General features: G+C 50.0%; 1 protein-coding gene across 2 annotated transcripts; it reads right to left on the bottom strand.

The window, feature by feature from the left end:
- Positions 1-812: 812 nt before the first annotated feature.
- On the bottom strand, positions 813-20,788 carry Drc7 (dynein regulatory complex subunit 7). 2 transcript variants are annotated; one of them, XM_042672860.1, is made up of 17 exons: positions 20,586-20,788; positions 19,649-19,823; positions 18,518-18,643; positions 17,397-17,591; positions 16,397-16,555; positions 15,703-15,921; positions 11,254-11,382; positions 7,172-7,244; positions 6,928-7,056; positions 6,608-6,736; positions 6,175-6,395; positions 4,072-4,287; positions 3,207-3,317; positions 3,004-3,114; positions 1,911-2,105; positions 1,003-1,142; positions 813-916 (listed from the first exon to the last, which is right to left on the bottom strand). In XM_042672860.1, the coding sequence occupies exons 1-17, from the start codon at positions 20,786-20,788 to the stop codon at positions 823-825; spliced, it is 2,625 nt and encodes an 874-aa protein (XP_042528794.1). In that variant the 3' UTR covers positions 813-822. The 2 variants fall into 2 exon arrangements, with proteins under 2 accessions (XP_042528794.1, XP_042528795.1); XM_042672861.1 differs by lacking the exon at positions 17,397-17,591.
- Between the last annotated feature and the right edge of the window lie 2,327 nt (positions 20,789-23,115).

Raw genomic sequence — 23,115 nt, 5'->3', positions numbered from 1 at the left:
TGGTTTATTGTCTGCCAGTCCTGGTTGCTATCCCAGAGTTGTTTTATTTATTTATTTTTGGGGGTTGGTCATGGAGCCTGGGCGCTGTCCCTCAGCTCTTCAGCTCAAGTCTAGTGCTCTACCACTTGAGCCACTGCTCCACTTCTGGCTTTTTTCTGCTTATGTGGTGCTGAGGAATCAAACCTATGGTTTCATGCATGCATGTTAAGTACTCTACCACTGAGCCACCTTCCCAGCCCCCATAGCTTTTTTGCTTAAGGTTAGTACTCTACAATTTGAGTCACAGCTCCACTTCCAGCTTAATTGATTCATTGCAGATAGCCTGCTCAGGCTGGCTTTGAACCCCAATCCTCAGATCTCAGCATCCTGAATAGCTAGGATTACAGGTGTAAACTACTAGCACCCAGCCCGGCCATTGATGTTTTTACCTGGCCATAGGTCAAAGCAATGGAGCTTGACCACAAGCTAGACTAAAACTTGAAACTATGAGCTAAAATAAATCTTTGCTCCTTTGGGTTTTTTTGGTTTTCTGGTTTTTTGGTCAGAGCAGTAAAAAGCTACTACTGTCAGTTTCCTGGGAGAAATGGGTAGCCCCAGGCTATAGATAAAGAAGCAAAGGAGGAAAAGATTAGGGCTAGAACTTGGGAAGTCTGTAGCACAGATGGCAAATTAAATGAAAGTATGTTTATTTAAAGGGAAAATGAGAGAAGGGGGAGTAGCAGTGAAGCTGGGCACCCTTGTGGGTAGTGTTAGGTAGGTGTGGTAAATATGAGAGCAGGTTTGTGATCTCTGGCAGCTTCCACGATAGTCCTATGAGAGGTGTCAACCATAGACTTTCACCAGATCCATCAGCCGTGGGTCCTTGTACAGCTTTTCCTCCAGCGCCAAGTACTTGAGTGGGGCCAGCTCCTTGTGCCTAAGGTGGAAGGAGAGGAGTGAGGGGTTTCACAGTAGCAGCCAGATGAACTCCAGACGCTCTTCCTGGATCCCACCTCCCCTTACCTGTTGAGCCGTTGCTCTAGGATGCGGATGCGGAACATGGCCTGGGAGCAGTAGCTCAGGTACAAGTCTTCGTCCTCGGGTGTCAAGGTCACCTGGTTCTCCTGGTACCACTGCTGCTTCTTCTGAAGCTCTTGAGTCTCCTAGAAGATGGGTTTGTGGGGGGGGGGGGGAGGATAACAAGAGCTAACTGTCCCCAGAATGCAGGCTGTCATTCTACAGGTCAGCAGACAGTCCCCACCCACACAAGGAGAGGAGCAGAGGAAAGGGTCACAAAGGGTGGGAGCCTCTGGGGTCATATTTAGAGGGACTATGTCCCTGAGGTCAGAGTAGGGCTAAAACAGACAACCAGCGAGGGGGATGTGGCAGAGTGCTTGCTTCATTGCATAAGCCCTGGGTTTGATCCCTAGCACCGTAGAAAAACCAAACCAACAAACAAAAACCATGACTGGACAAGCTAGTGGCATTTCCAGAGCCTTTGAATTGAGGAAAATTATAGAGCTCTGTGGGTTCTAAGTGCGGAACTACACTACATAGAAGCTACCTAGTGTGTGCTTATCCTACAGAAACAGGGCAAGAAGGAGGAGTTGTTATAATGCACCATCTACCTATCCATTCATTCCTCTGCCCACCCCTCCATCTACACACCTATTTACCATCTGCTTATCCATCCTCCCATTTACCCATCTACCCACCCATCCATCTGTCCATCTACTCACCCAGCCATCCACCCACCTACTCATCCGTTCCCACCTCCACAACCATCCGGGAATAACACTGGAGAAAGAACACTGACATACTTATCTGTCCACCAATCCCTCACAGATCTGTGAGATGCTGGGCAGGGAGTCCCAAGACCATTTTCTGGAGAAAATACCAAGACCCCCTCCCCTGCCAGGCTCTGGGCTCACCTTCTCGAAGCGGGCCTGGATGAGGTTGGCCTTGTCGATGAGCCGCTGCTTGAAGTCGCTGAGACACTCGTCCTTGAGACGTATTGCCTGCCACCGTGTCAGCTTCTCACCCGGGGGAAGCTGGGCCAGGAATGGGGCCAGGTAGTCCAGCTGGGTCTCCACCTGCCGCAGGTGCTCCTCGTGCAACACACGCTCCTAGGGAGGGCCCGCTGAGTCAGGAGGGCCTTCAGGACACCTCCATCGGCTCTGCATCAACAGTAGTCCACCACCAGGCCAGCTCCCCACCCAGCGTCCCATGCAGGCACCTCAAACAGGGCTGGCCATGCTGATGGCCAAACTATTCAAGACATCTACCTCCCCAAACCTGTTTGCTCCTCCTCAGACAGGATCAGATCTATAAAGCACATAACAGGTGCCCGACAGTCCATAGGAGATGCTTACTCAGTAATGGCAAAGGTTAAGTATAATAAAACTTCATTTTTTTTTTAACATCTTGGGGCCTTATGCCCTGCATAGGTAGAGAAGATGGAGATCTGAGCCAAGGCCCTGTGCTAGGGATCTGAGAACAGTCATGGGACTGGGCTTCCAGCTCCAGCCACAGCCTTGATGGTAGCCTTGTGGAGGTGGGCATACCATTCACATTCTTTCCCCATTTGCCCAGCCCTGGGTGGGGAACCTGGCCTGAGTACTTTGGGAGGGACCCTAGCAAGACTGATCACCCAGCATCATGACATCATCCTCTTTCCTGCCAAGTGCTGATGGCTCACACCTATAATTCCACTCAGGAGGCTGAGATCTGAGGATGGTGGTTCAAAGCCAGCCCAGACAGAAAAGTCTATAGGACTACCCAGAAAAAGCTAAAAGTGGTGCTGTGGCTCAAATGGTAGAATGCTAGCCTTGAGCACAAGCTCAGGAACAGCACCCAGGCCCTGAGTTCAAGCCCTGGGACCAGCAAAAATAAGTAAAGATTTTCCTAGCTGAATCCCAGTGGTTTTCCCTATGCTGGAGGCCTGGGGAGGGGGGAGGGGGTGGGCAGGGGGAGTCCAGAGAAAGCCAGCCCTGGGAAAATTGGTGATTCAACCATAAGGCTCACCATGGCCTCCCGATATTCCCTGCTCTTCTCATTGCGCTTCGTGTCATAGATGGAGATGGTCAGCGTGTGCTCTTCATCCTCCTCCTCTCGAAGCTTTAGGATCTCCAGCACCTGAATTGTCAATCAATGGAGGCCATGACCAAGGCCCCCACCCCCACCCCAGCCCTGCCATTGCCGACCCGCCCATCTCCATGGGGACTTGCCTCCAGCTCTGACTCCCAGGCCTGATGACGGGACACCTTTTCGGCAGCCTTCAGTTGCATCATGGTCTCATACTGGTAGAGAAGCTTCTTGGTGTGCTCCATAGGCTCCACCTGGGACCAGAACCACCACAGTGACAGACAGACTGCCACACTTGAAGCAGTGACACTGCTCCACTCCAATTACTCCCACCTCTTTCTAGCTACAAGGCAGTTTCCTCGTCTATTACAATTCAGGTAGACAGTGGCTCGCACCTGGAATCCTAGCAACTCAAGAGGTTGAGATCTGAGGATTGCAGTTTGAAGCCAGCCTGGGCAGGAAAAATTATGATACTCCTATCTCCAATTTGCCAGAAAAAAAGCCAGAAGTAGAGCTGAGGCTTAAGTGATAGAGCACTAGCCTTCAGCAATAAAACTAAAGGGACAGCACTCAAGCCCCAGACTAGCATCATAGATATAGATGATAGATCAATTGATTGATTGATCAATCAGTAGATAGATAGGAAACTGAAGATGAAGAGGGGTTATGGAATGCAGGGATTTCACTAGAGAAGTGAACTCCTCAAAGGAAGTAAGAATCTCCTCCCTCCTACATAGATCCCAGAGACCTGGGGTCTGCTGACTAGAGATGGGGGAGGGGAAGGCAGGGACCTCAGCCTGCTAGATTCTCATTCTGATGGGAAAGGGAGGATTTTCGGAGGAACTACAAAAAAGAGAAGGACCCATGGGCGTACTGGATTCTCAGGAGAGGTCCAGATGGGTTGTTTTCATGGTTAGGCTTCAAGTGCCCCATTGTGGGTCCCCCCCCCCAAGGTTGCCAGAAGGGGTCACAGGGCACAGTTCCCTCCCTGCACGTGCCACTGCCCACCTCGAAGCTGATGCACATGTCCGGGGTCATGATGACCTTGTTGCCCTTGCTGTCCACCTCTGTGCGCCGCAGGAACTCCCGCTTGGACGTGGTGATGTGATCCTCGCGACAGTGATAGCGCAGCTGGATGCGTTCCTCGTTGATGAGAAACACGCGCTCAGCCACATCCTCATCCGCGGACTTCGCGGGGTTTCGGTGGAAGCACTCTGTGATTTTCTGCACGGCCAGAAGGACAACAATGTATGGGTGCATTCCAGGCACAGGCTGGTCATGGCCCTGAGCTCAGAGGTCCTTGGGAGGAGCGGGTGGTTTGTGATGGCAGTGGACTCTCAGGGCCAAGCCTCTGCAGCCCAGATGACTCTGGACACCTTCTCTAGCTCCCTCTACCAGGCTGCCTGCTTAACCCCGGTGGGTGGAGAGCTCACCATCCTGCCTACCCCATCTCTAGAAGTCTGCTAGCAAGGACTTTTTGGTGCATGTAGCCTGTAAGCACAGTTGCAAAATAATTTGTAGTGACTTGGAGAGGGGGGAAATGGGTTTACTGTACAATAGGTAACAGAAGGAATTGAACTCCCAATCTGCCTTGGATATTCACTTAGAAGAAGCCTCTCAGAACCAAATCTATGACTCCTCAGTTAATATTTGAGAGATATCATTCTGAGATTTTTTTTTTTTTTTTTTTTTGTCGGTCGTGGGGCTTGAACTCTGGGCCTGGGCGCTGTCCCTCAGCTCTTTAGCTCAAGGCGAGCGCTCTACCACTTGAGCTACAGCGCCACTTCCAGTTTTCTGGTGGTTTATTGGAGATAGGAGTCTCACGGTCTCTCCTGCCCGGGCTGGCTTTGAACCGAGATCCTCAGATCTCAGCCTCCTGAGTAGCTAGGATTACAGGCGTGAGCCACCAGCGCCCGGCCATTCTGAGATATTTTTACATTTCTCAATTTTCAAGATTGATTGATGATTTATTTTTAGTACAAAGAGTTAAAACCAGGGCTTTGTTGCATGCGAGGCAAGCACTACCTTGAGCTATATCCTCAACCCTTTTATTTTATTTTTTTTTTAAATTTTTTTGCCAGTCATAGGACCTGAACTCTGAGCCTGGGCACTATCCCTCAGCTCTTCAGCTCAAGTCTAGTGCTCTACCACTTGAGCCACAGCACCACTTCCAGCTTTTTCTGCTTATGTGGTGCTGAGGAATTGAACCCAGGGCCTCATGCATTCAAGGCAAGCATTCTACCACTGAGCCACCTTCCTAGCCCCTTTTATTTTTATTTTGTGCTGGTCCTGGGGCTTGAACTCAGGGCCTGGACACTGTCCCTGCACTTTTTTGTTCAAGGTTAGCACTCTACCACTTGAGCTGCAGCTCCACGTTCAGTTTTCTGGTGGTTAGTTAGAGATAACAGTCTCACGGGAGTGAGGCAGGACTTTCCTGCCCTGGCTGGCTTTGAACTTCAGTCCTCAGATCTCCAGCCTCCTGCGTAGGTAGGATTACAGGTGTCAACCACCTTGGCTTATGTTTTGTTTTTGAGCCAGGATCTTACTACCTTTTGCCCGAGCTGGCCTCAAATTTGAGGGCCTCTTGCTTCTGCCTCCTGAGCAGCTGGAATTTTAGGCATGTACCACAATGCCTGACTTTTCCAGATGATTAGCCAGGAGTGTGAATTCATATGTAAAAACAAGCTATGAAGTCGGGTGCTGGTAGCCCATGCCTATAATCCTAACTACTCAGGAGGCTGAGATCAGAGGATCGTGGTTCAAAGCCAGCCCGGGCAAGAAAGCCCAAGAGATACTTATCTCCAATAAACCATCAGAAAACTGGAAGTGGCGCTATGGCTTAATTGGTAGAGCACTTGCCTTGAGCCGAAGAGCTGAAGGACAGCACCTAGGCGCAGAGTTCAAGCCCCATGACCAACGAAACAAACATACAAGCTGTGACACTTGGTTCTTGCTTCAAGGCACATCTAGCACCATTTGGTATATAGTTAAGTCTTCTGGCAATATCACACACCTCAATGCCACCAGAGATCAAGGGCTGTATCCACCCAGGTGACCTCTGTCTGCCAGAGAAGGTGGGCACCCTGGTGCCCAGGGCGGGCACACTCTTACCACAATGGGCCTTGGGTTTGATTCCGCGGTGCACTGAGTGGGCTTCTTCACTCTGGGCCCGAAATTGATGTGGCGGTAGGAGAGGAAGTCAGAGCGCCCGGTGTAATACTCAGTCATCGTCTTGGGAGTCTCCTCCCGCTTGATCAGGCCATCCACACGGGCTGACTCGTAGAACTCCATGACCCGGTCCATCTCAGGCTGCATGGACTTGTAGGAATGTACTGGGATGGCAGGTGGGGGAGAGAGAGAGAGAGGGAGACGATGGTGGGGTGCTGTAGCTGTGACTGCTGGTAGCCACCCAACTCTGGCTTTCTTTGGGAGGCAGTGTCTGGCTTGCCGCCCAAGGACCCTGTCCAAAGCCAATGTTGCTTCCTCTATCATACTTATCCCCCCCAGCTCCTGGCTAGCCCAGCAATGGGGTTCATGCACATACCACAAAGAGCCTGGGGGTGGCCAGGCTTGAAGTAGTCAATACATAAGCCCGTGGTCTTGTTCATATGCTTTAGCTCCAACATGTCTTCCCGATTCTGGTACCATTCCTTGATCTCCAAAATCTTGGTACCTGAGGTGAGGTGGGGGTTGGGGAGGGTGTCTACTGCAGCCAGGCCAGATGCCCCGGCCTCCCACCCACTGTACCCAGCAACAGGGACCAGTGATGACACACACACACACTGAGGGTACGGGCATATTGAGGGTCACGGCTCTCCCTACAGCTCCCCACCGGCGGCCCCGCAGCGGGAGCTGCACCCTTACACTCCAGGTCCTGGTAGGTGGTAAGGCGACACATGAGGCCGTTGTTGTTGAGGTACGGGGCCCACTTCTCCACCTGGGCCTTCTTGTACTGTATCACCTTCTTCCCATTAGGGCAGCGGGTCTCGAACGCTGTGGACACAGAGCGGGCTGGGCTCTCCTCTCCTTCTAGACTGCAGAGCGAGTCTGTATACCCTGTCCCCCAGGCCCCAAGGAGAGAAGAGCTGGGGCAGTGCTGGGCAGAGACCTTCTGGAGAGATTTGGATTTGCATCACCCACGAGGATGGCATATCAAAGCTCTTTTCTTCGTCTTCCTTTCCCTGTGGGAGAGAGGGGTGCTAGCCAGGTCCTGGAGGAGACCCTGGCAAAGTCTCTTCCTCCCTTCAGAGCCCAGTCAGGGGGGTGTGAGGGTTTGGAGGGGGTGGGGATGGTGGTGGCACATGTCAGGAGCACAAGCCCCTCCCCCAGCAGTACCAGCCCCCAGGCCCATCCTCCCCTTCTGGTCAAGGCTTCTTGTGGTTAGGGTCCTTTCACCAGCAAAGCTCCTGGAGTCTGGTAGAGCCCATTCACCAGCAGCTAAGGCAAGTCCTCCACTCTGAACCAGCTAGGAGCCTGGGGATGGCTCCCACAATGTCAGACTCCCTGGACAGCGGCTGTTCTGGGCCTCGTAGCCAGCAGGGGGCGCCCATGCTCAGCAATGAGAAGGTTGTTCCTGCGCTGGCCACAGCTCATCAAGCCACCGCTCACTAGGCCATGGCCGAGAAGGTAAACCAGAATCACTGCTGAGATTAGAGCTACTATTTCAGCTCAGACCCCGGCTCTGGATATGCCCATTGGGTGAGTGACTTCACCCCTCTGTGCAAGTCGTCCACTCTGTACCAGGGGACAATACCTCACTGGGTGGTGGTGATTTTATTTTATTTATTTATTATTTACCTAAGGCCTCTAAGTAGATAGGATTACAGGAGTGACCCACTAGCGCCTGGCTTATAGTTTTGTTGTTGTTAGTGGTGGTGGAGATCATGGGGCTTGAACTTGGAGCCTAGGTGCTATTCCTATCTCAAGGCTAGCACACTGTCACTTTGAGCCACAGCTCCACTTCTGGTTTTATGGAGGTTAGTTCGAGATAAGAGTCTCATGGACTTTCTTGCCCGACTGGCTTTGAGCTGTGATCCTCATATCTCAGCCTCCTGAGTAGCTAGGATTACAGGCGTGAGCTTCCAGCTTGGTGGTGGTGATTTAAATGAGTGAACTCAGGCTTGACACCTGTTATGGAGCCTGGTGCTCAGAGAGGCCATGTCATACAGGTTTTGCTTTGTTCTTTTTTTTTTTTTTTTTTTTTTTTTATTTTTTTATTTTTTTATTTTTTTTTATTGTAAAGCTACTATACAGAGGGTTACAGTTACATGAGTGAGGTTATGAGTACACTTCCTCTTGAACATTGTTACCCCCTCCATTGTTTTCCCCCTACCATCCCCTCCCTCCCTCCCTTCCCCGAGGTTCTTTTTTTTTTTTTTGATTGTGATTAAATGATTACATAATTTCAAAGTCACAAGTTCATTCTAACTTCCCTGGAGCAAATTGTCTACCACAGTCTGTAATATATAACAGTGTTCACATGTTATATACCATATTTGTGATCAGCAGCATGAGGATATTTAGTAGTGGTTCAACCAGATGAGCGGGAGTTCTTTGTTTCTTAAATCCTGTTAGTTTTGTCGTATCACCTAACCTTTTGGATTTAGCATCCACTTATGAGGGAGACCATGTACCGTTTGTCTCTTCGTTCTTGGCTTACCTCGCTCAACATGATTCCTTCTAGCTCCATCCATTTCCCTGCAAATGCCATTATTTTGTCATTTCTAATGGCTGCATAATATTCCATTGTGTATAGATACCACAATTTTTGGATCCATTCATCTGTGGTGGGGCACCTAGGTTGTTTCCATATCCTAGCTATTGCGAACAGTGCTGCAATAAACATGGAGGTGCACGTGTCCTTGTATATTGGTTCCTGTTGTTCAGGGTAGATGCCTAGAAGTGGTATGACTGGGTCGTAAGGGAGGTCAATCTTTAGCTTTCTAAGGACCCTCCAGACTGCTTTCCAAAGTGGTTGTATAAGTGTACATTCCCACCAGCAGTGTAATAGGGTTCCTCTTTCTCCACATCCCCTCCAGCATTTGTCGTTGGCTGATTTGTGGATGTGGGACATTCTGACTGGGGTAAGGTGGTATCTCAGGGTTGTCTTTATTTGCATTTCCTTCACCACCAGGGATGATGAACATTTCCTCATGTGTTTCTTTGCCATTTTTATTTCTTCATTTGAGAAGTCCCTCTTTAGTTCCCTTGCCCATTTAGTAATTGGTTTGTTAGGTTTGGGAGGGATTAGTTTCTTGAGTTCCCTGTATATACAGGATGTTAACCCCTTGTCTGATATATTGCTGGTAAATATTTTTTCCCAATTAGTTGGTTGTCTTTCTAGCTTAGTTGCGATAGATTTAGCTGTGCAGAAGCTTTTTATTTTAAGGTAGTCCCATTTGTCGAGTCTCTCTCCAACTTGTTGTGACCCTGGGACTCTGTTCAGGAAGTTCCTTCCTGTGCCTATTAGTTCAAGTGTCTCTCCTACTCTGTCCTGCAGTAGTTTCAGAGATTCAGGTTTAATGTTAAGGTCTTTAATCCATTTTGAGTTGATGTTGGTGCATGGTGATAGGCTGGGGTCCACTTTTAGTTTTCTGCATGTGGCTGCCCAGTTTTCCCAGCACCAGCGGTTGAAGAGGCTGTGTTTCTTCCATTGTATGTCTTTGGCTCCTTTGTCGAATATCAGCTGGCTGTAGGCCTGTGGATTTATATCTGGATCTTCTATTCTGTTCCATTGGTCTTCGGGTCTGTTTTTGTGCCAGTACCATGCTGTCTTTGTGATTATAGCTCTGTAGTAGAGTTTGAAGTTCGGCATGGATAGCCCTCCCATATTGTCTTTATCCCCTAGAATTGTTTTGGCTATTCTAGGTCTTTTGTTGTTCCATATAAATTTTTGGACTGTTTTCTGTATTTCAGTGATGTACGTCATTGGGATTTTAATAGGAATTGCATTGAATTTGTATATTAGTTTTGGAAGTATCACCATCTTTACTATATTAAGTCGGCCTATCCAGGAGCATGGGAGGTCTTTCCATTTCCTAGTGTCTTCTGCAATTTCTTTCTTTAACTTTTTATAGTTCTCATTAAATAGTTCTTTTACATCTTTGGTTAGGTTAATTCCTAAATATTTTATTTTTTGGGAGGTTATTGTGAATGGGGTTGCTCCCTTTATTTCCCTCTCTTCCTGTACATTATCAGTGTATAGGAAGGCAACTGATTTTTGTGGGTTTATTTTGTATCCTGCTATTTTGCCGAAGTGACTTATGATTTCTAAAAGTTTGGGGATGGAGTTTTTGGGATCGTGGAGGTATAGTATCATGTCGTCTGCAAAAAGGGATAGTTTCACTTCTTCTTTCCCTATGCGGATCCCTTTAATGTCTTTTTCTTGCCTTATTGCCCTGGCTTTGCTTTGTTCTTATATCCCTCCAAACTCCAAACACAGGTGTCCTGGCTCCCAGTGCCTTGGAGAAAATGGCTATATTTGGAACTGGGATCATTAAAGAGGTAATGAAGTTTGAGTGTGGTCCTTAGGAGGTCCTTAATCCAGCCTCCAGAACTGGGATACAAACCGCTGTTATGTAAATCCCAGCCTGTGGTCACACAGTTAGGCCAACACGTCTGTTCCATTTGCTCTGCTATGACCATGACCCCTCCCTCATTTCTGTGCAAGTGAGGGAAGTTCCCAAAGACCCCAACACTTGTCCAAGGGCACACTGACACACCTTCGGTCCCAGGGGCAGGGGAGGGGCTGACTTCATGTCTGGAAGGCCTTGGCTTGGGAGAAGAGGGCGGCTGACACCATGAAGCCATTCTGCCAATAGTCTTTAGAATACCTGACAGAAATCTGAAGATGAGAGTGACCAGCCTTGGGGCTCCCCCAGGCTTGAAGAAAGGGTCTTCAGACCCAACTCCCTGGAGCATATACTCTAAAGGAACAGGAAAACCCCTGAACCCCTGAATTCAAGTTTCAGCTCTCCCCTAACTCACTGCAAGAGTATGGGCCTCTGTTTACATATTCATAAAATGAAGGCAGAGTCCAGACTTTGAAGAACTTATAATTGGTGCACTTGGTCCCCTCCCCTGCATGGCATACACATGCTTTTAGGGGTGTTTGTCAGGCATCCTGAAGCAAGACAGGGTACACATTTTTCTCACTCCAACCCCACTGCCTCCCATGCCACTGAGGCTCACCAGATCTTCAACATCATCTTCATCATTCAGTGTCTCGTCGTCTTCCTCGGACAAGGCCAGGCGGTGCTTCTCTGGCCCCGGAAGCATATACTCCCACTTCACAGGGTCACCCAGATCAAAGATCAAGTCCTGTTGGGGAAGGGGAGTCAGTCAAGTGAACCTCATGTTCCCCCACCTCCAACCTGCTCTGTAGTGATGGGAAATAGCTGCTCCCAGAGGCCCGCAGGGGCCTGGGCAGAATGACAGTTCCAGCAGGCCTGGAACTTGCAACCCTCCTGTCTCAACATCTTGAGTGATATATATAAAACAATGGAAGCTGGGCACCAGTGACTCATGCCTATAATCCTAGCTACTCAGTGTAAGGTCCGATCCTGGATGGTGAGCAGACAGCAAAGTCTCCGCCCAGTACCTGCATTACCTAGGCAAGTGGGACACCTGGAAGAGGTCACATCAGCATCCACTGAGGTCACATCTGAATTTGATGTGGCTACACCTTTCTCCACCCATACCCTAGAAAAGGCCTAGCCCAGGCCCAGATGCCCTCTTTTTCCCAGCTCTCTCTCTTTCCCAGTTCTTTCCCAGCTCTTTCCTAGGCCTTTCCCCTCCAAGTGGAGGGCCAACATGGACTGGTGCCAGCCAGAACAATGAATAAACCTACCCCTTACCATGTGCATGGTGCTGTTCTTACTTGGCTACCTCTTTTTCAAAACCTAACATAAATGGTGCCAAAACCCAGGAAGGGCTTAAAGCCAGGATAGGTGGGATTCTTCTCTGCTTTTTTTCCTTTTTCTTTTTCCCTTTTTTGCTCTGAGGAATACCCACAGTTCTGACGGCCTTTTGCGAACCAGTCTGTCTGCTGCGGACACAGCACATCGATACCATTGCTGGCCTTCACATCCATGTCCACACCACTTCTCTACTCTGGTGAGTGAAACTACTCTCTACAGTTCTCTGTTGCTCAGTCTCTGTCCAGACGTGGTGCCACACCAGAGAGCTCCTATGGCCTTTAGCTGAAAGGCTGGTCACCTCTGAAGCCAAGGACGCTTGGCTTTGGGGGCTTGGCCATTTCTCTCTAGAGGGCTCTGGGGGAAGTCGGGACGCCGCTTCTGCCTGGTCAGCTCTCCTTCACTCACCAGACTGACTCTCCTACACATTTAATGGGGTGCTGCGAGTCATGCCTGAGCCATGAAACCCCTTTGAAATGCCACCTGCGCTCCCTGGAAAGCCAGAGCGCCTCATTTTTATGCCATTCTCAGAAGTACACAGTTTTTGCCACTGCAATGGTAAATGGTCAGAAGTCTGTTTACTTTCAGGCTCTCTTTGCTCTCTCTCTGCCATTCATGTCCAATTTTTCTTATCTCTCCCTTTCTCTTTTCTACAACATTTTGGATTGTGCCCTGAAGAGTGCAATGCAGGCTGGGTCCCGGGGACCTCCCTCTAGGTTCCCTCTCAAAGGCTAGCCAAACTAGGCTTGATCTATTTGTTCAGGCTTTCTTTGCATTTTTTTCAGGAATTTGCTGTCTTGAGTTTGCCATCTTGGCCACATGGTGGGTTAAGGGTTTGGCCTCATCTGACCCTTAACCTTCCACCAAGCTTACTACTCCTCCATCCATCTATTCTAAGATGCTTTGCTAACAAGTTGCTCTTTTCACAGACCCTGGTAACTGAGGCCCAACCATCTGATGTGCTTTGTTAGCAAAGATGTCTAAACATTGTTGTCAAAATTTTAGGTTTTGAGTTTTGTCTTTTTGTTTTGAGGTGTATATTCTAGTACTAACTATGTGACTCTAAAATATTGGACATATCTATGCTAAGATTCTCATACCTAATGAGTTTTGTCATTTCAGAATATTTGTTGGCCATTCTTGATAAGGACCAGGTAAGCTCTACTTATTCTATTTGATCTCCTTGTTGCTTTAATTAGAAATAATAAAGGTTTTTTTTGTGGCAAAAATTGCAGTTCAAAGCCAGCCTGGGCCGAAAAATCTCTAAGACTCCATCTCCCAACTAACCTGCAAAGAGCCAGGCTGGAAACATGGCTCAAGACCCTTATCTCTAACCAGCAAATACTGCAAGTGGTACTATAACTCAAAGTGGTAGAGTGCTAGCCTTGAGCAGAAGTGCTCAGGGACAGTGCCCAGGCCTTGAGTTCAATCCTCCTTGAATACCAACTGGGACAAGCCATCCCAGCAACGAGCACCTAGACTCAGCCAGTCTGGGGAACAAGGGAACATGGAGAGGAGTAAGAGGAGATGATGTCACATCAGCAACTTTGTGCCTGCCCTTTCAAAATTAACCAGAGCCGGGAGGTCAATAGAAGTAAGAAGCCTGCCCATCTAGTGTTCATACCTGTCTACCTATTAACTGGACAGGAATTTATATTCTTGCCTTTGTAACCTGACTTCTCTACCTAGTCGCCAGATGTCAGAAGTAGCTAGGGACATTTCTACCAACATTTTTCAGCCCCAAGCCCTTCCTCTTGCCATTTATTTGCTCTCTAGTATTTTTTTTTCCAGCCCCTCAATGCCTCATGAGACTTCTCCAGACTTCATCTAAGGACTCACGCCACCAAGGGACAGCTGCTGCTCGCTGCCTTCTCTGGGAGGGGACCAAATTCCAGCCTTTTACCCCTAATGTCAAGGCCCCTTGTCAGCAGGAAGTAGCCAGAGAGAATCCACGCCTTATTCCATGATTATTAAAAGGCTGGAATGTAAGGTCCGATCCTGGATGGTGAGCAGACTCCACCCTCCTCACAGCAAGGTCTCTGCCCAGTACTTGTGTTACCTAGGCAACTGGGATACTCGGAAGAGGTCACATCCGCATCTGCTGAGGTCACATCTGGATCTGATGTGGCTATACCTGGTCCCACCTGCTCTTACCTGGTCCCCCCTCCCTTTACCTGGCCACATTCCCGCCCTACCCTAGATAAAGCCTAGCCCAGGGTCAGACGCCCTCTTTGCCAGCCACATGGAGTGCCAATCTGGCCTGGTCCCAGCAGGTCTACTGAATAAACCTACCCCTACCTGAATACCATGTGTGTGGTGCTGTTCTTACTCAGCTACCTCCTTTTAAAAACCTAACACTCAGGAGGCTGAGATCAGAGGATCATGGTTCAAAGACAACCTATAAAGGAAAGTCTGTGAGACTCTGATCTCCAATAAACCATCAAAAACCTGGAAGTGGTGCTGTGTCTGAAGTGGTAGAGTACTAGCCTTGAGCTGAAGAGCTCAGGGACAGACAGCATCCAGGCCTAGAGTTCAAGCCCTACTACTGACAAAAAAAAAAAAATTACAATGGAGTATAATTATATATTGTAGGGAATAGGTAAAATAAAAAATACCCAGGAGTGGGCATGACTTCTGGAACTCTGCTATACTGACAATAAGAGTGCACATCGAAGCAATCATTTTGGGAAATAGGCTCTACTAGAATGGAACATGTACTTTTCCCAAGTATACACCCAACAGACACAACTATATGTTTGCTGTGTAGCTGCAGGATGGACAAGTTCTGGTGTGTTCTAAAATAACCAGAAATGAATAAACAATGCATGTGAACCACCATGACTGTACCTAGGTCATGAGTGAATCTTAGGAGCATGGTGATGGTAGAAGAACTCAGGTGTGAAGGATGTGTACTGGGCTGGGCACCCATAGCTCACTCCTGTCATCCTAGCTACTTAAAAGGCTGAGAGCCAGGGACTGGGTATGTGGCTTAGTGATAGAGTGCTTGCCTAGCATGAATGAAGCTCTGGGTTTGATTTCTCAGTACCATATAGCAATAAATACATTAAACTTCTTTTTTTAAGGCTGAGATCAAGAGGTTTGAGAGTTGAAGCCAGCTTAGGCAGTCAAAACTTCATCTCCAAAATAACCATCAAAAAGCCAGGGTGGGGCATGAATTAAGTGGCAGGGTACCTCCTTTGAGCAAGTACAAGGCCCTTCATCTGACAGTGAGTACAGGCCCAGCACTGACAGGTCAGGATGGCTCACACCTGTAATACTAGCTACTCGGGAGGATGAGATCTGAGGGTTGTGGCCAGCAGCAAGAAAGCCTGCAAGACTTTCTATCTTCAATTAACTACCAAAAAGTAAGGGCGGGGGACTGGGAGTGGAGCTATGGCTCAAGTGGTAGAGCACTATCCTCGAGCAAACAAGCTCAGGAACAGCACCCAGGTCCAAAAATAAAGAAATACACAGTACTACCAAAAATAAGTCAATAAATAATGACACTTGGAGTTGGGGTGGAAAGACAGTTGGAAAGTGGAATAAGGCTGCCATAGGTCAAGGCTGTAGTGATTGCTTGGAGCAGAGCTAGATCAACATGCGTTAACATTTTCAGCTACAGGGGCCATGCAGCACTCTCCTGGTTCAGTGGCCCCCTCTCCAAGGCCCCCATCCCTACCCCAACCCCCCCCCCCCCCCTCAGCACCCATCCACCCTCTGGCACCTTGCAGCAATTCCAGCAGTCCTGCATGTTAATCCAGTAGTTCCTGTGGTTCCAGAGGCTCTCGATGCCCAGGAAGTGATCATCCTGGGTGGGATAGCTGCGGCCCGTGAGCGGGTCGATGAAGAAGCTCTCGGGTACCTCTCGCTTCCCGGACAGCACCAGGACCCAGCAGTGCACCCGCAGGCCGTACAGGGGGTCGGGCTTCTCCTTCACTTCCTCCTGCAGTGGAAGGCCAGGAGATGACTACCAAGTTGCTGCAGAGGGGTGAGAGAGAGAGGCGGCCAAGACCGTCCCTCTGGGCTGAAGTGCTGCAGGAGAGCTCTGATTACAAGGCCATCTCTGAATCCCAGGTTTCAATCAATAAACTGCCAAGATCTGCGAGATCCGAGGGCTGGGGGCATGGCTCAGGTGGCAGAGCACCTGCCTAGGAAGCATGAAGCCATGAAGTTCAAATCCCAGTACCACCAACTAACTAAATACATGGACTCTGTTGGTCCATGTAGGGGATTTATTGGCAGTGTGTGACAGTCAGGAAAAAAGTCCTTGGTAAATCTGAAGAGAAGATCAGATGAGCTCCCTTATCTCATCCTGGGGAGCTGTGACCGTGATGCTAGCTACGGTGCCCTTCAGTCTTTCTCCTCCCCTCGCCCCCCCAACATGGTGGAACATATAGACTCAGGCCTGCTGGACTCACCACGAGTTTTTCCTCCTCCTCCCGTCGTCGCTTCTCCTCCTCTGCCTTCAGCTGCAGCTGCTTCTTGAGCTCCTGATCCTGCTCAAACTTGCTGTTAAGGTCTCGGGGCGGTTTGATGGCATACTTCTTAGGTGGTTGCTTCTCCTCACTCTTGATTATCTGTCACCCAGCAAGAGAGAATGGGCCAGTGGCCGGGCCTATGTACAGGCCCAGGCTGGAGAGGCACAGTCAGGCTCAACCAGCCAGGCTTGGGACCTCCAGCTTGTGGGCCTGCAGATCTGCAGCCCTGACAGCAGAGGGCACTGCAGCACCAGTGCCAGCACTTCAGCACCCGCCCTTTCCTGTCTGCAGCTCAGCTGTATCAACCCAGAACCACGCAGATCTGAGCCAGAAAGTGGGGCAAATTGTGAGGGGCTGGCTGTAGGGCTTATTTCCAGGCCCCTGGGTCCCCATTCCTGTGCTGCAGACAGAGCCCTGGAATTCATCTTGTTCCTGGGAAATGCTTTCTGTCTGTAGTATAACCATTTTGCAAATCTAGAGATGCTTTTCCCAGAAATGTGTTATCAATTTCCAACAGTTTCTTGTGTCTGCACCAGTGTGGGCTACCGCGGAGCTCAACAAACCTGTGCAAGGCTTGACACCACCCACCGAGGGAGCCTTTGTACCTGGGTAAGGGAGGGTTGAGACTCAGGGTCTGTTCACTTTATACTCATCTATTATTTCCTTGGATGCAAATAGCTGCAGAACCTTTATCAAACACTCAGGGGACACATCAAATAGGGTGACTTTATATAGAAGCCCTGTGTGTGTACTATTTGGCACCAGGAGGGCACAGGGACTTAAACTGAGCTTAAGCCAGTGTGATGCTGATGATAGAGAAGTCATTGTGGTTTGGCATGGTGACATCCTCCACGGCCCTGGGGGATAGGGCTGCAAGCCTACCTCCCCAACTTGGGGAAGCCCATCCTTTGGACGTGCTATGGGCAGTATGTGTATGTACCTCCTTGGGCTTCATGGTGAGCGGGCACACCTCCCGGGACAGGTCCATGTGGCACAGGTCCTGGGAGCCATAACCGTTGACACAGTAGGCATCGTAGCCAGCGCCGATGAGCATGGAGCAGAGCAGCATGCTGAAGTCGAATGAGTTTCCCTTCTGGTACCGCAGCACCGTGGTGGAGGAGTACAGGTGCGAGGGCTGTGCCCAGGCCACGCCATTCAGCATGGGGTCTCTGGGACGTCTCGCTGCCCTCCCCTCCCACAGTTGCCTCAGGGGGGCAAGCAAGCTGCGCCCCCTAGGGCCCCCCAACTCTTAACCTGACCCTGTGCAATCCAAATGTGCCTGTGACTTTAAGGGGCTGGACAACTTCTTATAGGACCATGGGACGCTAGAACCTTCTAGTCTAATTCCCCTTCTCCCTTTCCCTCCCTTCCTCCTTCCCTCTCCCCCCCCACCTCGGTAATTTCTATTATTTTCCTGCAACTTTCTCATCTCCTATTCATGTCCTTTATGAAGTTCTCCAAGTTAACCCTTTCTTCTTCTCTCCGTCTGTTGTTCTCAGTGAAAAGCTGACCAGGCTGTCCAGAGGCCCAGAGATGGCTGTGGGACACACACCAGTAATGCCAGCTACTTGAGAAGTGGAGATAAGAGGATCGCAGTTCAAGGCCAGCCTGCATCGAGAGACCCCTGGCTCAACCAACAGGCTGGGTGTGGTGGGGCATGCATGGTTGTGATCCCAGCTCCTTGGGAGGCTATAGGTAGAGGATCAAAGTCCACAGTGAAAAATAACTGAAGAAAAATGGAGGCTGGAGACATGGCTCAAGTGGTAGAGCACCTGTCTCGTAAGTACAAGGGCCTGAGTTCAAACCCCATACCATAAAACATAATAATGAAATAAAAGCAAAAGATAGGGCTGAAGGCCACAGGCAGCTGAGCACCTGAAGTCATGAAAGGGAAACTGAGGCAGAAAAAGGCAGGAGCCAAGGGGATGGTGTTGCTGTGTGTTATCAGTTACGTGGTTTTCCCTCACTGGGCCTGTGGCCTGGGCTTGGCTAAGCCTCTTTCCCAGATCTTGCCTAGCTTATGATCTTAGATCTTAGATGCCGCCTGTGAGTGGCACTTACTGGCTTGAGGGGGTCAGGCAGGAGCACCATGGTGAGGAAATCAGAGACAAACTGGGCACACGTGTCCCAGTTGTAGAGTTCAGGGTAGGGCATCAGCGTGGGCCGGATGGTGGTGCTTACAAACTTCTGCAAGGGGAGAGATATTGGGGGGAAGGAAGCATGCACAGTTAGGCCCTGAGCTGGAGGTGGGGTAGGGGGGTGGAGGGTAGAGGGGGAGGGGGGAGGAGGGCAGGGAGCAGAGCAGTGCTTGCTGTGAACATGGCCATAACTAGTGGGGCTGGTGGTGGCTGGGATGCCCCTGTCTCATCACCACTCATGATGGCGCAGGCCTGCTGTGGGCTGGGTCGGGCACCTGAGGTCCAGAGTGGCCAAGCTAGCTGCCCAGGAAGCCAGGGCTGAGAAAGGAGACCAGAGCCTCTTGCAGGTGTGAGGGTCTTCCAGCCCAATCTAGTCAGGGGCACCTCATGCTGTCCTGGTTAGAGACGGGGCCATCTCTAGCCCTAGATGTAGCTTCTACCCCAGAGACATAGGAAGAGTGGACCAGGACTGACTCCCCCTGACCCCCCACATGCACACAGTGGATTCTCCCTTTCAGTCATCTTTCAGGCACCTCCTGGAGTGGGCCTCAATTTCCCAACTATCGATGGGGGCTGCGGGATTAATCCAAAAGGTTGTAAACTAGCCAACCCCCAGGCTGAGAGCGTCCTAAACCTACAGCTCACCAAGCGACTTCTTGCATTTGTGTTATACTGCTGCCTGCTAGGTGCTCATGGTTCATGCCTGTAATCCTAGCTACTCAGGAGGCTGAGATCTGAGAAACATGGTTCAAAGCCAGCCTGGACAGGAAAGTCTATGAGACTCATCTCCAATTAACCACTAGAAAACCAGAAGTAGGGCTGTAGCTCAAAGTGGTAGAGCACTCGCCTTGAGCAAAAGGAACTCAGGACAGCAGCGGGGTTCCAAATTCAAGCCTGGCAACCACCACCACCACCACCACCAATAAAGTCAGCTCCTATTCAAATTCTAGTGCTTGGTCTGCTAACTCTCCACCTGTGATTGGCTCAGGGACCTTGGAGGACCCTCCCTCCATTTTACTCTCCTTCACCCCTGCCTCCACATCCCCACCCTTACCGGAACATCACACTCATTCAGGGGGTACAAGAAGAGAGGCACGCGGTCGGGGCACAGATGGCTGTACTGGTGGGAGTAGTTGTCCGCCACCTGCAGCAGGTGCTCCTCCTTGGTCGAGTTGGTTTTGTAGGAAGGGGGCAGGTTGGAGGTGTCGATGAGGTCCTGTGTTAAGATCCTGTGCAGGAGGCAGTAATGGTGTCAGCCCAGGTCTGCCTGGAATCTCTAGGCCCACCTGAGCTGCCTTTGGCTCTGCCCCTTCCTCGGGTAATCTTGAGAGGCAGGTGTTGATCAGTGCCTGTATTTTTCCACAGAGAGATCAAGTGATTTGCCCAAAAGTCACACACACAGAGCTGGAGGGAAGCAATCAGGAGAGGAGGTGTCTCGGAACCATGCAGCCTCTCGCCCAGAGTCCTCATTCTGGAGGGGAGGTTTGAACTCAAAACCTCTCACTTGCTAGGCAAGTGCTCTACTGCTTAGTCATACCTCCAGCCCTATTTTTTGCTGGTTATGTTTGAGATGGGGTCTTGTTTCCCACCCAGATGCCTGCCTGGACCACAGTCTGCCTATTTTAGGCTTCTTGCTGTTGCTGGGATGACAGATGTGTTGGGATGGAGTCTCACAGACTTTTCCGCCTAGGCGGACCAACAATCTCAGCCTCCTGAGTAGCTTAGGATGACAGCTCTGGGTTGAGAAGGGGGGTCTCGCAAGCTTTCCTGGGCTGCCCTCAAAACTTGATCCTCCCAGATTCTCAGTCCTCCAACTAGTTCAGATTTCAGATGTGAGCCACTGGCCTCTAGCTCAGAGCCCTCCCTTCTAACCACCTCCCTCTGTGTCCTGGCTCCTTTCTCAGCCCAGGTACCATCTTGCCTGGCTCTTGCTGTACCCAGCCCTCTGCCTGAGCCATCACCAGGCAGGAAGCCCCCACTCCCACACTCACAAGGGCTCTTCCACACTGGGGATCACAATCTCCGACACCTTCTTCTCCAGATCTCGGAGCATCTCCTGCGTCATAAAGCTTTCATCCCTCCTTGGCTCTCCCGGCCTCATCATTTTCTCCGTCTTAGCCCGTTCGGCTCGCTCAGCAGCCTCCTCCCGCTCAGCTGCCTCCTCCTCCTCCACTTTCTCCTTCAGGACCTCCATCCTGGCGTCTCTGGCTATCTAGGAACTGACGTTTCTGTGAGGAAGGGAAAAGGGGATCACTTTGCAATCATCACAAGCTTCCATCACTTGGGGAAGGGACGGCCTCTTCGACTCCCCTCAGTGACTGGAGCCAGATCTGAACCACTGTATTCTCCTGGACCTCATTCTCCATTCAGATTGTCTTATGTGAGTGTGCATGTGTGTGTGTGTGTGTGTGTGTTGGGGCAGGGTGGGGGAGGACACAGTCTAGTCTGGGGGAGAGCAATCCTACCTCCAACTCCTGGGACCCTGCACCACCCCCAGGCCTGTCCCTGAAGCTGCTCCCATCACTAAACAACACCCATAAACCTCCCTGGAAAGGCTAAGGCTGGAGCCCAACCTCCCACACCCAGGCCCTTGCTCCCTTCCTCACCCTCCAGGGACAGCCTTAGTAGCTGTTTGTCATCTCCATGGTAACGGCCGAGGGCAGGTCTTAGGAGAAGAGGCCTCTGGGAAATGTAGTCTTCTGTGAGTACCCAAGTAGCGGTCCACAGTTTTTTGAGACCTGCAGAGCAAGTCTCCTCAAGAGCTGATTGCTAAGGCATTCAGGAAGTTCTTATAAGCCAGCTGCCAAATATAGCTTTATTACAAATTAAACAGTAAAACCTCCTAGGTAGTAATTTTAGTAAAAGCGAATGCAACCCCAAACTCCTCACTTACTAATGATTTGACTCTATTTACTGCCATACATGGAGTGACTTTCCCTTGGTATTGCAATCCTTTGGCAACACTACATGAGGATAAGCTGCTCTGCATCTCTTCCCAACTTCCCATCAGCCTAAAATGGGCCAGGAGATTATTCACAACTCAGAAATGGGCAAAGGCTGCAGACCAGGGAAGCCAGTGGCCAGAAATATGTGTCACACTGCCTGTGCTGAGGAGGGAGGCGGGGGGGGGGGGAAGATGTGGGGGAGGGCACCATGTGGCCTTCACCAAGATGGAAAAGCAGTGTGGGTCCTGGGGGCCGCTGGCCATGAAGCAGAGTCAGGTTTCCTGAGCAAGCTCTGGGCCTCTGATTGAGTGGATAATCTCACAGAACAGGAAAAGCTTTCAAAATTCAGAAGGGGGTTGGGGATATAGGTCAGTGGAAGAACCAAGCTTGCCTAGCTTGTGCAAGACCCTGAGTCTGATATCCAGGAATGCACGCACATGCACCCACGCAAACACAATCAGAAGAAAATAATAGAACACTGAGTGTAGCATTATGAGTTTTCTCTGGATTATATTCAGAGACTATATTTGTGCTAATACAGCCATGTACTTTGTGAGTGTGTGTGCGTTACTATTGCTCAGGCTCTTGAGCGTAGTAGGCAGGCACTCAACAACTTAAGCCCCAGCTCTACTTGTTTTAGAGAAAGAGGCCCATAAAAGTCATCATGTGACCCTGGGAAGACTTCAGACAACACTGATGAGTTAGACAGGGCGGGGGAGCTCATGAAATGGGAGAGGCCAGAGAGCACAGGCATTGTGTAGAGCGAGGGGCTGGAGGAATAAGTGACAGGTGTCGCTCCTCTCAAGTATTCATTTACACCTCTCTACCCATTCCCTGTCCCTTCCCTAAAGACAACCATTCTGATATGTTCTTTTTTCAGTGTGTATTTTGCTGGCAGGTGGGTGTGGGGTCTATGGCCAATACTGCTGAGTGGGTCCATGCCAACGACCCCTCATTCTCCCAGTGATTGAGACCCAGCATACAGCCCTCCCTGTCACCAAGTTTTCTTTTCCTGGGGCTTGAACTCAGGGCCTGGGCACTGTCCCTGAGCTTCTTTTGCTCAAGGCTAATACTCTACCACTTGAGCCCCAGTGCCACATCCAGCTTTTTCTGTGTATTTACCTTCTTTAAAAAAAAACAACTGAAAAACACAAAGAGTGCTCCAACTTCTCTCTGACCCACAGCTGCATGCTTTCTTTCTTCCCACAGGCTGAAACCCAGGGAAGGGTGTGGAATATTTCCAGACCTGGGTAAAGTTGTTTGGGTTGCTGTCTGCAATCATTTCCTATCTTTTAATATTAAGTTGCCTAAAGTGAGATCCTAGAGCAAATATGTTTTATTTCTTGTATATTTGTTATGCTGTAATGAAAAGATACTAGGTGTGAAGAAACTGAGGCAGAACAGAGAACCAGTCAGGATGCCATTGGGATATATCAAGGCCTGCTTTGCCTCGGCTTATGGGCTGGGGTGGGGGGTGCTGGGAGTCACTCCTACCTTGCCCTCAGGCAGGGAAAGGACTCAGCCCCTCAGCCCAGGCATGGCCCTGGGCTGGGGTGGGTAGGTCTTTAGATAAGGA

This window comes from Dipodomys spectabilis, unplaced genomic scaffold, assembly GCF_019054845.1.
Source record: "Dipodomys spectabilis isolate Male_0828 unplaced genomic scaffold, ASM1905484v1 ptg000773l, whole genome shotgun sequence".
NCBI lineage: Eukaryota > Metazoa > Chordata > Mammalia > Rodentia > Heteromyidae > Dipodomys > Dipodomys spectabilis.
The sequence above is the reverse complement of the archived record's forward strand: the minus strand, read 5'-3'. Positions and strand labels throughout refer to the sequence as shown.